Here is a 14,818-nt window from a genome sequence, read left to right on the forward strand (position 1 = left end):
TTTTTGCTTTTCTTTATATGGTTCATTCAAGTCTGGCCATAGTGACTTTAAACTACTGGGCTTCTATCTTTCTTACATGGAAGGAAGGTCATTTTTTGGTCTGTGAGAACGGCATTCCATCATACAAGTACTAAAGCCACCATTATTTGCTTTTTGAAAAGTATGGTGAAAGTAAGCATTACAGGAGAAAACAGCAGGAATCTCAAAAAAATCTTGCTTAAATACAGTTTATCAAGGATTCAGGCAGTGCCAATAACTGTACAACAACGCTGAGCCAGGTAGGTCACCATGGTTCATTTCACTAACCTACCAAGGAGCACAGAAAGCAATAAAACTGGTACAGTAAAACCTGTGTTATCCGGCACGCTCAGGGATTAGGGCGTTCCGGTTAACTAAAAATTCCAGTTATCTGGGGGTCCAATCAACCTAGAAAAAACCAATGGACTATAATAGTAAAACTCAAGTTTTAATACTGGTAGTTTTGTAGTGTGGGGCAGTTGGCCTCACATTTCTATTTTGAGTTAAAGATGATTAGTACTTCCTAAATAAAAAACTGTTAAACTAATCATGATAAACCAAGACAGGCCTGCACGCCTGAAGATGTGACAGTATTGTGGGCTGGGGGCAATGCCGGTTAACAACGTTTTCCAGTTAACAGAACGCTGGATAACAGAGGTTTCACTGTGTATGAGAGCCAACTGGACACAACCCTTACTCCCTTAAGCACATTTTATTATATTTGCTTCATGTAATAACACAGGATTTCCAGGTGGGAAGCAGGTGAGTCGCAGCCTCAATTTTGCCATGTGACTTTTGTGTAGCAAACATGATGAATATCAATTAGACCTAATCTCGTCTTAATCAAACCCAGTTTAATGTAAGTGGGTACACAAATACTGCTGAATTGAATTGGTACTATGTTCACTTAGACCAGAGCTTCATTAACAATTAGCAGATTTCCTTTGTACAGACCTTTCTGTAAGATCTGGCCCCTCTAATACCAAAATGTAATACATTTTATTCTTAGTATGTATAAGCAGATTAAAAACAAACAAACAAAAACAAAAACAAAAAGAGAGAGAGAGAGAGAGAGAGGGCAGAAATGGAAGACTTGCTGAAAAATCCCACTTTCCCAACAATTCTGATTAGATAGGATAGACCAATACACAACACCAGAATTCCTTCTGCACTAATGATATGAGAAAATTTGGATCCATAAATATGTGAAATAATATGAATTTGTTTTGATTTTCACTCTAATAACCTATACTTCCGATGGCAAGAAGACTGTTAATAACACTAAGTTCATGCACTTAGGGAGCCACTAGATCCAAATGCACTTAGTGCAATCAGCATTGCTTCAAACATGTCTTTAAAATTTTATGTCCCAAATTAGAATTTCTAAAAGAACCTATACATATTATAATATTCTGATACACAATATTAAATTAGTGTCAAAGGTAAACTATCAGGCACCATGAAGAACATTTAATAATGTAAAACACCAACATGCTTGATAAAAATTTAAAAAAAATTGAAAGTGATTTCCACCTTTCTTTATAGCTCTTAGCTAAGTCTTGAATTCAACATTCTTGTTTCCCCTGCAAAGACTGCGCATATGTTGAACTCAGAAGGTGGCATATTAATTGTCTTCTGATTGAGAATTTTAAATATATGCTGCTCTAAGTTTTATAGAAGCTTGCAGGAAGACCTTATTCAGCTTCAAATTGTGCACTAAAAAAAAACCACTCCATCCTAAAAGCTTCAAAAATTAAAACCAGTTTTGAGAATGCAAAGAGAAAGACCATTAAACCTAAATCATAAATTGCATTTGAGAAAAAAAAAGTATAAAAATCCCTAAACTCACATTGCTAGTGTAATGCAATTACAAAATCAATGCACTTCCATGTAGTGTTTCCTATTATTTATTGATAAATATGCTCAAAACGAAATAATGTACTCAAAAGAAATAAGCTTTATTGATCTGGTACTAAGTTTATTGTGTATAAAACTGAAATTAAAGTAATTTTACACTACATTCCCGTAAATACTCCAGTACTTTTCTCCTGGCCTCGAGGAAAGCATCAAATCTTCCATCAAGAAGAGTATCTAAAAATATTTAAGAGTTTTCAAACACTAAATAAAAGAGTATTCTTTACCTCATTGCATTTACTTATTCGTCTAGCTACAATAAGCTGAATCATTCCTCGTTTGTTTCCTTCTGTAGACATGGACCTTCTTAGGGTTTCCATAGCATCTTGGTTTGTTTTGCCTAATAATGATTCTCCATTTACTGCTATTAGCTGATCATTCACTCTAAGCCTGCCATCCTGGCAAGAGAAAAGGTAGCAGTCAGTCACATAAAATAATGTGTTATAAAGGAAGTTTATGTCTTTAGTTAAAAAAAAAACTCTTAATCCTAATAGTTTATGGCCAAATGAACACTGCTATAATAGCTTTTAAGCAGCCATTGTAGGAAGTGTCTGTTCCAATCATTTATACATTTGCACTTCAAGCCATTATCATAATCTGTTTACCCAAATAGCATACTAATTGAAATGTGCCAGTGATTGCTTTCTTCCTTCCAGAAAGCCTTTAAAGGTTGTTTAAATCTTGAGACACACAAATATGTGAATCTGAGAAGCAATCTAAAAGCTACATTTGTGGGAGAAATTAGAGAAGCTACCTCAAATGAATGCAGAAAGAAATCTGTGGCCTACACTGGGAAAACAAAGACAGATGGAGTTTCTCTTACCTTGGATGCTGCTCCTCCGTTAATAATGGACTTGACAAAGATTCCCAAATCTGCATGGTTTTCTTTTGACCGGTTACCTTTCACACTGACACCAAGACCAGCTGATCCAGAATCATTAAGTGGAACTTCAAATGTCAGAAATTCCCTGGTGCCATCAGGTGTAAGAACAAGATCTTCTTCCTCTGATTTCTATCAGGAAAGGATTAACATGTCAGTATTTTAAAATATTTCTTACTTGCAATTATCTTCCAGGTTAATGTTAAAGAAATGTTCTTTAATTTCATTATCACAATATATCCCACTGAAAATCCATGGAAAAATTCAGGTTAATAGAACATCCAGTATCACCTCAGATGATTCCTAGAACCAGATAGGAGAGTGTGTGCATATGCTTTGCCCATTGATGATTGTAAGCAGATTTAAATACCAGATATATGGAGCACTTTCAATATTAACACAAGCCATTTTATCAGCCAAACAGGTAAACTGCATTAGAGGTATTTAAATTATTATATTTTCTTACTTGCAAATACATATAATCTATATAATAATTCACTCATCTTCAGCATATATGTATTTTAAAATACAGTAGGAACAAACAGCAGGAAGATAAATATTACTCACTTGCCCCCAATCTCTACATTTGGAATTAGCTGTACAGGTTGAACCTCTCTAGTCTGGCACTCTCTGGTCTGGCAACATCCGTAGTCTGGCATGACTTTAGTTAGCCAGATGTCCACATATCATGAGTGTGGTGAAGTTTCCCACAGTCCCATAGGTTTGTTTACAGCCACCAGTCCTGGCGCTCAGTATTCTGTGCTGTTATTTAGCTCTAACTTATCCCTAAATGTCTTCTAAGAGCCCAGTAAGCAATGGAAATTTTGGTAATGCTGCTAGACTATATTGACCTCCATTGGTTTGGCAAATTCTGTGGTTCAGCACCTGTTAGGTCCCAACCAGACTAGAGATGCTCAACCATATTAAAAGAGATGTCTTGAACCGTGTTCAGCTGAGATCAGCAAAAGTAAACGTGCTGAGATTGCTCTCAGGTGCCAAAAAAACTGCACAGTTGAGGCTGGGCCCAAACATGTTTTTTTTTTTTTCTTTCCTTGGTCATTGCCCCTCTCCACTGTTCTTACTTCCTACCCTTCTGGTCTGATTCCTCTGAATACATCCCATGCCCTCTTGCTCCATTTATAACCACCCAAGGAGCTACTATCCCAGCCAATGTCCCTGGATCTGCAACAGGCAGCTACTTAGTGATACCCACCCATGCTTTCTTCTAGCTTTCAGTTGCAGGTAGCTGGGTTCCAAATTTGCCTTCTGCTGAAATGAGGACAGCCCAAGCAACTACTGCAGGGCAGAGTTCAATGCCTGCTGCTATGAGAAGCATGGGCCCTAAAAAGCCAGAACTGATCTATCATTCACATCGTCATGCAGGCAGAGAGGTAGATAGAGCTGGGGAGGGATATATCAACAAGGTTGTTTTCTCTTCTAAATAGCATTTCCAAGCAAAATTCTTCTAAACATGTCTGAGTGAAAAGAGATGCTTGAAATTACAATAAGCACTACACATGGAGATTGGTGCGTACTGAAAAAAGTCTTTGCTGTACCACTCCACAGTACAAAAGGAGAAATATTATCATGTGCATAATTGATAACACAGCCTCCTGTTTCAGAAGATATATGATACAGACTCATTTGTGTGACTTGGAGGCTCTACATGTGTAATCTGGTTCATATACCTTCTTACTAGTAGGATGACTGTTACCCCCTAATTCACCCTGAAAGATATACTGGGGTATCCTCAGGCAAAGCCATAACAACATTTAATTGTAACATTGAGAATGCCCCTTTAATTCGTCATCACAGTTCTGCAGAGCATAGAACCAAAGAGATCATATTAAAAATGTTCTGGCTAACAATAACATGCCAACAATTATAAGAAATTAAAATTGCATTGAAGTCATATTGAACATTAAAAACCTCAATTTAAGAAACCATAAAAATTTCACCGAGAACATCACTCAACAGCATTAAAATGCGCAAAAATGTAAAATGTGGCATTTAAAAATTTAAAATGAAAAGAAAACACAATCACTGCCTAATTGCAATAACTTCCATTTGATCTTGATACACTCCAAATTAACAGCTTCAGTATGTCAATCAAACACCTCAACATTATTTTCATGATTAGTTTATCTGTAGGAAAAATTTATTGCTTCATATACTTTGACATGCCTGAAATAAACACACACAAAAATCTATGTACAGTACTGTACTGTGATCCCAGAACAACAGTCACTTCCTTGAAGATTTTTCACACACCATGTCCGAAACAATTAGCAACCATACAATATTCTGTTCAGATACAGTCTCCTGAAGGAAAGGTCATCTGAAATGGCTTAAACTGAATGAATGAAGCTGCTCAAGTATGTAATTTGTAATAAAAATTCAATGGATTTTAAAATATGTACGTGAATTTTTGGCTTCAAATGCATACCTTGCATCAGCTCATAATAAGTAATATTTGAGATAAGTTTTCTACTTTTAAAATATAATATGAATACAGTATATTTTTATATATATATAAATTCTCAACTTTCTAGATTAGAACAAACTCGTGGCACCATTTAGATATGTTGAATTTGGAGATAAAAAGGTAATAAGATAAAGAACAGTCAGTATTTCTGTTCTATATTGCCATTAATAACTCTGCACTGATCCTACAATGATCATAAAAGTTGTAATTTTCCACAAAGGTAAAATTGGAACCACTGGCAATCTGCAAAATCCATTTTGTCATTTTTGTAACAGCATCTCCTTCTTATTTCCTGCTGTTAAACCTGTAGAGAAATTTCCTCCTTGGAAGTCTTCTCTTTGCAAGACCCCATCTAGGATCAGCTAAAGAATAACCAGCATGGGATGAAGAAATCAACAAACTACTCCCTTCTAATGGGGGAAGCAATTTTCAATCAAGCTGGAACAAGTTTTCAAAGGAGCTTGCTGTGGTTACAAAGCAGGCTGCCTTCTCTACAGACAAGGTTCATTCTCTGAGGAAGCTTAGACTTTTTTTCTCAGCAGTCACTAAATCACTGAAACTTGTCTGTAGTTCCTTTGCAATACTATATATAAAGAAATGAACAGAAATTAAATGGATCATGCAAATTTATCATCTCCCAGGCAAACTCCTGTTCATTTTCATTTCTTTCAAAGCAAGGAGTTAAAGAGCTTTGTACACCCACTCAGATTGAAAGACTTATCTCTCTTTACGTATACAATGAAAAGCAGACTGTTTACTCATTTACCATTAGCATACACACTCCTACATACATGGTGGTGATACCCATGTGATAAATTTTACAACTACATTATCAACTGCCATTATCTGAAACCTCTAAACACTTACCTAATTTTGACCAGCTAACTTGCACTGGCCCATGTATGCTGCCATTTGGAACATTTGAAACATTAGGGCAAATCCATCAACCTCCATTTATTATTATTAACCATTTGTAAATCAATAGCAAAAACAGAGATTTTCTTCTTCCCTTCCAAATGTGACATTTTGGCTTCAAAATTTACCTGATCCAAAGATAAGAGCTGATGTATTTAGTTCCGGACCAGTGATATGCTTCAAGCTGAGGTTGCATCCCCTTAAACCAAAACCCATCAAAATATACCAACACATTCTCTTTCCCTCTCTATTTCTTTGTATAGGCCTACATATATATATCTGTGCACATACAAGTACAAACACATAAGAGTTAAAAGGACTCAATAGTAGCTCATTTTGTCAAGAAAGAATTGTTTTGCCAGAGGCAAAATTTAGTATTTATGTAAGTACTGGCTAGATGTACTAGAAACAAAGCATGTAGGTGGTCTGCAACACACCTCTGCAATTTCAGGTTTTGGCCTCTCCTGAGAAGGAACACTGAAAGCTTCTGAGTCCTGCGGTGGAAGTGCATTAAAGACAAATACAATAAGAGGAGCTCATTTAGACTTGAAATTGGGCCTCCAGTGGAGAAAACATTGTCTATCGATTTAAAAGCGACACACAGATTCCATCTGTGTCTCCCTCTGATAAAAATACTTTTAAAAACAGAGAGAAAATGACGTGTATTATGTTATGATCATTTCTTTGCATTATAGGTTTTACTGGCTTAAAGTACCTATTTGTCTATTTATAAATGGATGTAGAACTTATATTGAATTTCCCCAAAGCTGACTAACAAAAAATCTTGTGCTCTCTCTGCTTCCATAACTCTTCCTAGGTTAAGTATTTTAATTTCCCCCATGTATTAAACAAACAGCAATGAATCTTATTTGCACGTATATACGAAGACTCATCATTCGTATTAGTTAAGTTAATGTGTCACATCTGGCAAAGACAGAAGCCTTATACAAATTAAGTAGCAGCTGCTAAATATAAAAAACCTGAATTTGAAATGATTGTTTTTTAAAATTTAACATTTTATGGGAAATATAGAATCACAGAATACTAGAACTAGAAGGGACCTCGGGAAATCATCAAGCCCAGTACCCTGCACTCATGGCAGGACCAAGCATGGTCTAGATCAGGCATGTCAAACTCGAAGACTACTGAAGGGCTAGACAAACAAAAACTGATAGCTTTCAGAGCCACCAAAGAAAATGTCCTTCTATCAGAAAGTCATAATTATTTATTATTATAATTATGTTTTAGATATATTTTATAATATTTTTTCAGGTCTTGTTTGCACATAATACAATAATTTGATGTGTAAAATTATTATTTGCATCCATGAAAACTTTGAGCTTAAGGTGCTTCAGCACCCTCTACTTTAACCCAATTCCCCTCCACTCCCCCAGAGCCAGGCATCCCCATACTCCTGTTCTAACCCAATCTCCCTCCACTCCCCCAGAGCCAGTCACCCCATATCCCCGCTCTAACCCAATCCCCTTCCCCTCCCCCAGATCCAAGCAACCCCTGCTCTACCCCAATGCCTCCCCCCACCCCCAGAGCCAGGCACTCCCAGCCCCTCTCTGCTCCTACCCCAACCCAATCTCCCTCCTCACCCCCAGAGCCAGGCAACCCCTCCCTCCCTAGCCTAATGACTGGGTCCTAGAGCCCCCACTGCCACATGCTTCTCCCTCCAGGTGCTGGGATGCGTGCGCAGAGCAGTCCAGGTGTGTGGCTCAGAACCAGAAGGATCCGCATTTCTTTAATCAAAGAGCTGCATGCAGTTCGAGGGCCACCAGTTGGCCACCCCTATTATAAACAATGTAACTGGGTGGGCTGCACTTTGATAACTTATAAAGATGTAGTCGCAGACCGCAAAAAAATTTGATCGGACCACATGTTTGACATAACTGGTCTAAATCATCCTTGATAGATGTCTGTCTAACCTGCTCGTAAATATCTCCAGTGATGAATAGTCTATAAACCCCCCAAGGCAATTTTTTTCAGTGTTTAACCATCAGGGTAGTTTGGAAGTTTTTCCTAATGTCCAACATAGACCTTTCTTGTTGCAGTTTAGCTCCATTGCTTTTTGTCCTATCATCAGAGGCCAAGGAGAATAATATTACCCTCTCCTCCCTGTGACACACTTTTAGATACCTGAAAACCACTATCATGTCCCCTCTCTTTTCCAAATTAACAAGCCCAGTTCCTTCAGGCCTTGTCTCATAGCTTGTGTTTTCTAGACCTTTAATCATTTTTATTGCTCTTCTCTGGACCTTCTCCAGTTTCTCCACATCTTTCTTGAAATGTGGTGACCAGAACTAGACACAATACTCCAACTGAGGTCCAATTGGTACAGAGTAGAGTGAAAGAATGACTTCTCGTGTCTTGCTCACAATACTCCTGTTAATGCACCCCAGAATCATGTTTGCTTTTTTGGTAACTGCGTCACACTGATGACTCATATTTAGCTTCTGGTCCACTATGACCCTACATCCCTTTCTGCAGTACATAAGAACAGCCATACAGGGTCAGAGCAACGGTCAATCCAGCCTAGTATCCTGTCTCCTGACAGCGGCCTATACCAGATGCCCTAGAGGGAGGGAACACAACAGGTAATCGTCATGTGATCCCTCCCCTGTCACCCCCTCAAGATTAATTGTACAAGAGTAGTTGTAGCTAAATTATTCCCCATCATATTGTTTGTATAGTTGGGATTATTTTTTCCAATGTACATTACTTTACATTTCTCAACATTAAATTTCATTTGCCATTTTGTTGCCCAATTACTTAGTTTGGTGAGATCTTTTTGAAATTCTTCACAGTCTGCTTTCTTGTTAACTGTCTTGAGCAGTTTGGTATCATCTGCCCATCTCACTGTTTACCCCTTTCTCTAGATCATTTATAAAAAGTTGAATACGATTGGTCCAAGGACGGACCCTTGTGGGACCCCACTAGTTACTTCTCTTCATTCAGAAAACTTACCATTTAGTCCTACCCTTTGTTTTCTGTCTTTTAACTTCCTTCCTAGACAAGTATCAGAGGGGTAGCCGTGTTAGTCTGAATCTGCAAAAGCGACGAGGAGTCCTGTGGCACCTTATAGACTAACTGAAGTGTAGGAGCATAAGCTTTCGTGGGCAAAGATCCACTTCGTCAGATGCATGCATCTGACGAAGTGGGTCTTTGCCCATGAAAGCTTATGCTCCTACACTTCAGTTAGTCTATAAGGTGCCACAGGACTCCTCGTTGCTTCCTAGACAGTACTCCTTCCTAGGTTGTCGCTTCCGATTCTGTATGTGTAAAACATATTGTTCCTTCCTAAGTGGAGTACTTTGCATTTGTCCTTATTAAACTTCACCCTATTTACCTCAGACCATTTCTCCAGTTAGTCCAGATCATTTTGAATTATGACTCTACCTCCAAAGCACTTGAAACCCTCCCTGCTTGGTATCATCTGAAAACTTAATAAGCGTACTTTCTATGTGATCATCTAAATCACTGATAAAGATATTGAACAGAACTGGTCCCAAAACAGAGCCCTGCGGAACCTCCCTTGTTATGCTATTCCAGCAGGATTGTGAACCGTTTAATAACTATTCTCTGAGAACTGTTATCCAGCCAGTTAGGCACCCACCTTATAGTAGTCCCATGTAAGTTGCATTTGTCTACTTTATTGATAAGAATATCATGTGAGACCATGTCAAATGCCATACTAAAGTCTAGGTCTACCACATCCACATCCACTGCTTTTCCCTTATCCACAAGACTGTGGTTATCCTATCACAGAGAGTTATCAGATTGGTTTGACACGATTTGTTCTTTACAAATCCATGCTGGCTGTTACCTATCACCTCATTTTCTTCCAGATGTTTGCAGTTGAATTCCTTAATTACCTGCGCCATTATGTTTCCTAGCACAGAAGTTAAACTGACTGGTCTGTAGTTTCCTGGGTTGTTCTTGGTTCCCTTTTTATAGATGGGCACTATATTTGCCCTTTTCCAGTCTTCTGGAACCTCTTCCGACTTCCATGATTTTTCAAAGATGAGAGCTAAAGGCTAAGATACCTCCTCAATCAGCTCCTTGAGTATTCTAGGATGCATTTCATCAGGCCCTGGTGACTTGAAAACTTCTAACTTTTTTCAGTATTTTTTAACTTCTTCTTTTTAAAATGTTATCTTCTAAACCTAGTAGAATTCACTATGTTAGGCATCACTTCATATTCAAACTTCTTGGTGAAGACCGAAACAAAGACGTCATTAAACTCCTCTGCCATTTCCAAATTTCTTGCTTTTATTTCTCCTTCTTCATTGAGCAATGGACCTACCCTGTCCTTGGTCTTCCTCTTGCTTCTAGTATATTTATAGAATGTGTTCTTGTTACCCTCTATATCTCTAGCTAGACTGAGCTTGTTTTGCGCCTTTGCCTTTCTGATCTTGCCCCTGCCTACCTGTGTTGTTTGCTTATATTCATCCTTTGTAATTTGGCCCAGTTTCCACTTTTTATAGGAATCCTTTTGGATTTTTAGATTGTGCAAGATCTCCTAGTTAGCCAAGGTGGTCTTTTGACAAACTTTCTTTCTTTTCTACTCAATGGAATGGTTTGCTTTTGGGCCCTTAAAAACATACCTTTGAAAAACTGCCAACTCTCTTCAACTGTTTTTCCTCTTAGTCTTGCTTCCCATGGGACCTTCCCTACCAGCTCTCTAAGTTTACTAAAATCTGCCTTCCTGAAATCCATTGTATCTATATTGCTGTCCTCCCTTCTACCATTCCTTAGTATCATGAATTCTATGATTTCATGATCACTTTCACCCAGCTGCCTTCCACTTTCAAATTTTTAACCAGTGCCTCCCTATTGGTTAAAATCAAATCTAGAACAGCTCCCCCTTCCCACCCCCCACCCCCCCCCCCAGCAGCTTTCTCAGCCTTCTGAAATAAAAAATGTTCTCCAATGCAGTCCAAGAACTTACTGGATAAGCTGTGCCTCACTGTGTTAGTTTCCCCACATATGTCTGGATTACAGGCCACTTAAATTTTAACCCCAGCAAAGAGAAATTATTTGCATCTCATACAGAAGTTAAATTCAATTTGTTTATAAACAGTGTTTTACTGAATCAGCACTGAAGTAATCTGCTCTCTCACTAGTTGTGATTCATTTTAAAGCAAAAGATTTGGGTTCATGGTCATGCTAAAGAAATTTCAATTTAACCGCAAAAACATATATACCATCTTCAAAGATGCTTTCAATTTAATGCTTAAAATGGATAATAAAAGTCAAGAGAAAGAATATTTTGCAAGCATTTTTCAAAGGAACAAAAATGCTAATGTGATATTCATTCAGCATGAAATCAAAGCTTTGTGAAAGCAGAAGTCTAAGTATTTCCACCTGTTTTCTTATTTACCTGGATATAAGAATACCACTGCTTGTCTATACTAATATTTTTTCTTTTTATGATCATACAACTACTGTTCTTAAAAGTGGATTTATTCACCTAAGGTGACTGCTATAACTTTAAAATCAATATTTACATCAATTGATCAGAACGCTATAAACTAGTCATTCTCCATCTTTCCAGACTACTGCACCCCTTTCCGGGTTGTGATCTGTTTGGCATACCCCAAGTTTCATCTCACTTAAAAGCTACCTAACTTGCAAAATCAGACTTAAAATTACAAGTGTCACACCACACTAATACTGAATAATTGCTTACTTTCTCATTTTTACAAGGTCATTATAAAAATAAATAGATTGAAATATAAATATTGTACTGACATTTCAGTAGGACGCAGAACAGCAAATTTTAGTTTTTACTCACTGGCTAGTGCTTTTCTGGTAGCTTTTGTAAACCTAAGTAAGTGTCTAGATGAGTTGATGTATCCTGGGTTCCCCTGACTGAGAACCACTGCCATATATGTCCTGCTCATCATACATTTCTAAAATCTGTGAAGTAGTGTAATCACTGTAATAATTATCAGCTATCACACAGATGATGCAGTAGTAGCCATTACAATGGACACATTAAATCTCTGTTAAACTTATCCCATAGTATGTAATAAATCTATAAATAGTAGAAGAAACCTGGATACTTCTCAGACTTCTATTCTGTAGAACTGAAAACCTGGGCCCTAATCCAATGACTCAACCCAGAAAACCCATTAAATGGGTTCCCTTTCATGTTCATGAAAAAACTTGAATGCCCAGCACATTAATCACATACAATCCTAATCCTGAGCCCTTCTCCCATGGCATGACCAGGAAGACAGTGAAAGGTGATTGACATCTGAAAGAAAGCCAGAAAATCAAAGGAAAAAAATCCTGGCTTTGCAGTAATGAAGTTTGAGTGCAAATGAATAACCGTTTATCTGATAAATGGATTTTTATTGGTTAATTGTGTCTTTTACACTCTGGAAGCCAGGAAGGCAAGGGCTGCCTGCATAACTCTAAGGGAGGAGACTTCGCTGTGGACTCCACTCCCAGCCAGGAGGCTTCCTCATGAGCACTAACTCCACACTTCCATTGCCTGGGAACCTGCTGTTGGCTGTTTCTGCGGTGCCTTAACAACCCCACTGCACAGCTGATCAGGAGCCACTCAAGGTAAGCCCCGTTTACCCCACTCATGACCCACCCTCAAAAGCTGGAATCCTTTCCTACGTCCCCAATGCTGTCATCCTCAGTTCCATCCCAGAGCCCACACTCCAGTCAAATTATGTTGGTGTGTGAGCATCAATTATTTTCTTCAACTGGGTCATGAGAAAAAAAGGTTGAAAACCACTGCACAAAATACTATGTGACCTATATGTCCAATAAAATTCTAACCAACACATTGAATTTTGAATTTCAAGTATCTTAAACTTTAAGCTGCTTATGACTGACTACAGGATGGAAATCATTCACGGAAATTATTCATTCATTCATTTCTTATATAAATTATTCACTGTGGACTGTTGGCTCAGCTCTCTTCATTAATACTCCATATAAGCCATTCAATAATACTGTATATCCAATGGTAAATGAGAGACTAAACAGAGTAGTATCCTGCAGAAAATTATTGATTCTCTCTTTTTTTAAAGCTATCAGTTTCTTAGATTTCATCTTTATTAAAAATGTAATCTGAAGTCATTTAAAATTATCCCCTCAAAAAACTTTGAAGCTGGTGTAATTATTCTCACATTCCATGTTATCAGTGCCACATTATTAGAAAAGACAGGCTACAAATCTTCCTGTATATGCAAAAAGTTTTATATATATAAAAAAATCAGCATTAAATATTCACAATTTACACACTCGGCATAAGAGAAAATAACACGGTCATCCTCATCAGCATGAAACTTCTTCCCATCTGGTATTAACAGCCCACGTGAAATGAAGTCAGTGCTGTCCTCAGTATATGTATATAGGCTGAAACTTTTCACCAGATACAGCATTAGGGATGTGAACGACTAGTTGACACTAGTCGACTAGTTGCTTTCCCGCCTTGCTGCATCTATCAGAAAGAGGCAGCAAGAGGGGGAGGGGAGAGGAGAGGGTACGTCAAAGCGGCAGCGCTGCATGGAGCCCAGTGTCAGCTGGCGACTACCCTGCTGACCCCGGGCTCCATTCGGCACGTGTGGAGCCTGACGCAGGGCTCCAAGTGGCGTTTCAAAGCGGCAGCACTGCATGGAGCCTGGGGTCAGTGGGGGACTGACTACTTGAGTCCCCTGATGGCCCTGTGTTACACAGTGCTTTTGCCTTTGAAGTATAACAACAGCTCTGGGGACAGATCTCTAATAAGTTTTCAACTATCAATCCTTTCATTCGTGAATTCTTCACAACTATATGCAAAGCATGTTTTCCTAGGTAATTGCTAAGATATCTCCCTTATTTCAATATATGAGTGCTTTACAAACATCTTTGAATTTCTCTCTAACAACCTTCTAAGGCAAGGAGTATTATTCCCTTTTAGCGTTATACTTGTGTTCACAGCACACAAAAAACCAAACCAAAACAAAAAAAAACACCCACACCATGGAGGAAGTCTTTGTCAGAGACAGGATACAAACAGGGATCTGATGACCAAACCAGTGCCTTAACCACAAAGTCATCTAATATTTAGCTAGAACTGTAGGAAATGAGACATTAGTCAAATTTCACCACCACCCAGTTTTGGAATTAAGTTTAACTTATACCAATTTTATAGAAGTAAAAACTGCATAAAGAGAGACTGATTTTCCCATTGTTACTCACTAATCAGCAGAAGAGTCAAGAAACGGAGTCCAAGAATTTCAATTCTCATTTCCCTTCTCTGACCACTAAACCAGGGCATCTCAACACTTACCTTTCTGAGCCCGCCTGCCCTGCAACTTACTACAAAAATTCCACAGCCTACTAGTGTTACAACAAATGTTTTTTCAGGACATACAGCAGATTAAAAGCCCAGACCAGTATTAGGGGTATCAAGCAGTGTAAGTGCCCAGGGTCCCATGCTCCCACAAGCAGCCCGCAAGTTAAGTTGTTCAGGCTTTGGCTGCCCTAACACTGGCCCTTCTCTGGTTTATTTTGGCAGACCCCCTGAAACATGCTCATGGCCCCTAAGAGGTCCTATATACCTGGTGGAGAATTTCTGCAAAAGATCACTCTCTTCA

At 38.3% G+C, this 14,818-nt stretch overlaps 1 protein-coding gene across 13 annotated transcripts in view; it reads right to left on the minus strand.

Moving 5' to 3' along the window:
- PARD3 (par-3 family cell polarity regulator) overlaps nt 1-14,818 on the minus strand; it is a 683,059-nt gene that overhangs the window by 237,468 nt on the left and 430,773 nt on the right. For all 13 annotated transcript variants that reach the window (XM_075922689.2, XM_075922683.2, XM_075922685.2 and 10 more), the window contains 2 exons: nt 2,756-2,944; nt 2,160-2,330 (listed from right to left, as the gene is read on the minus strand). In XM_075922689.2, the coding sequence (XP_075778804.2) occupies nt 2,160-2,330; nt 2,756-2,944 (360 nt within the window). The remainder of the gene's footprint in view (nt 1-2,159; nt 2,331-2,755; nt 2,945-14,818) is intronic.

The sequence above is a fragment of the Pelodiscus sinensis genome, chromosome 2, assembly GCF_052426305.1.
Source record: "Pelodiscus sinensis isolate ZL-2025 chromosome 2, ASM5242630v1, whole genome shotgun sequence".
Lineage (NCBI taxonomy): Eukaryota > Metazoa > Chordata > Testudines > Trionychidae > Pelodiscus > Pelodiscus sinensis.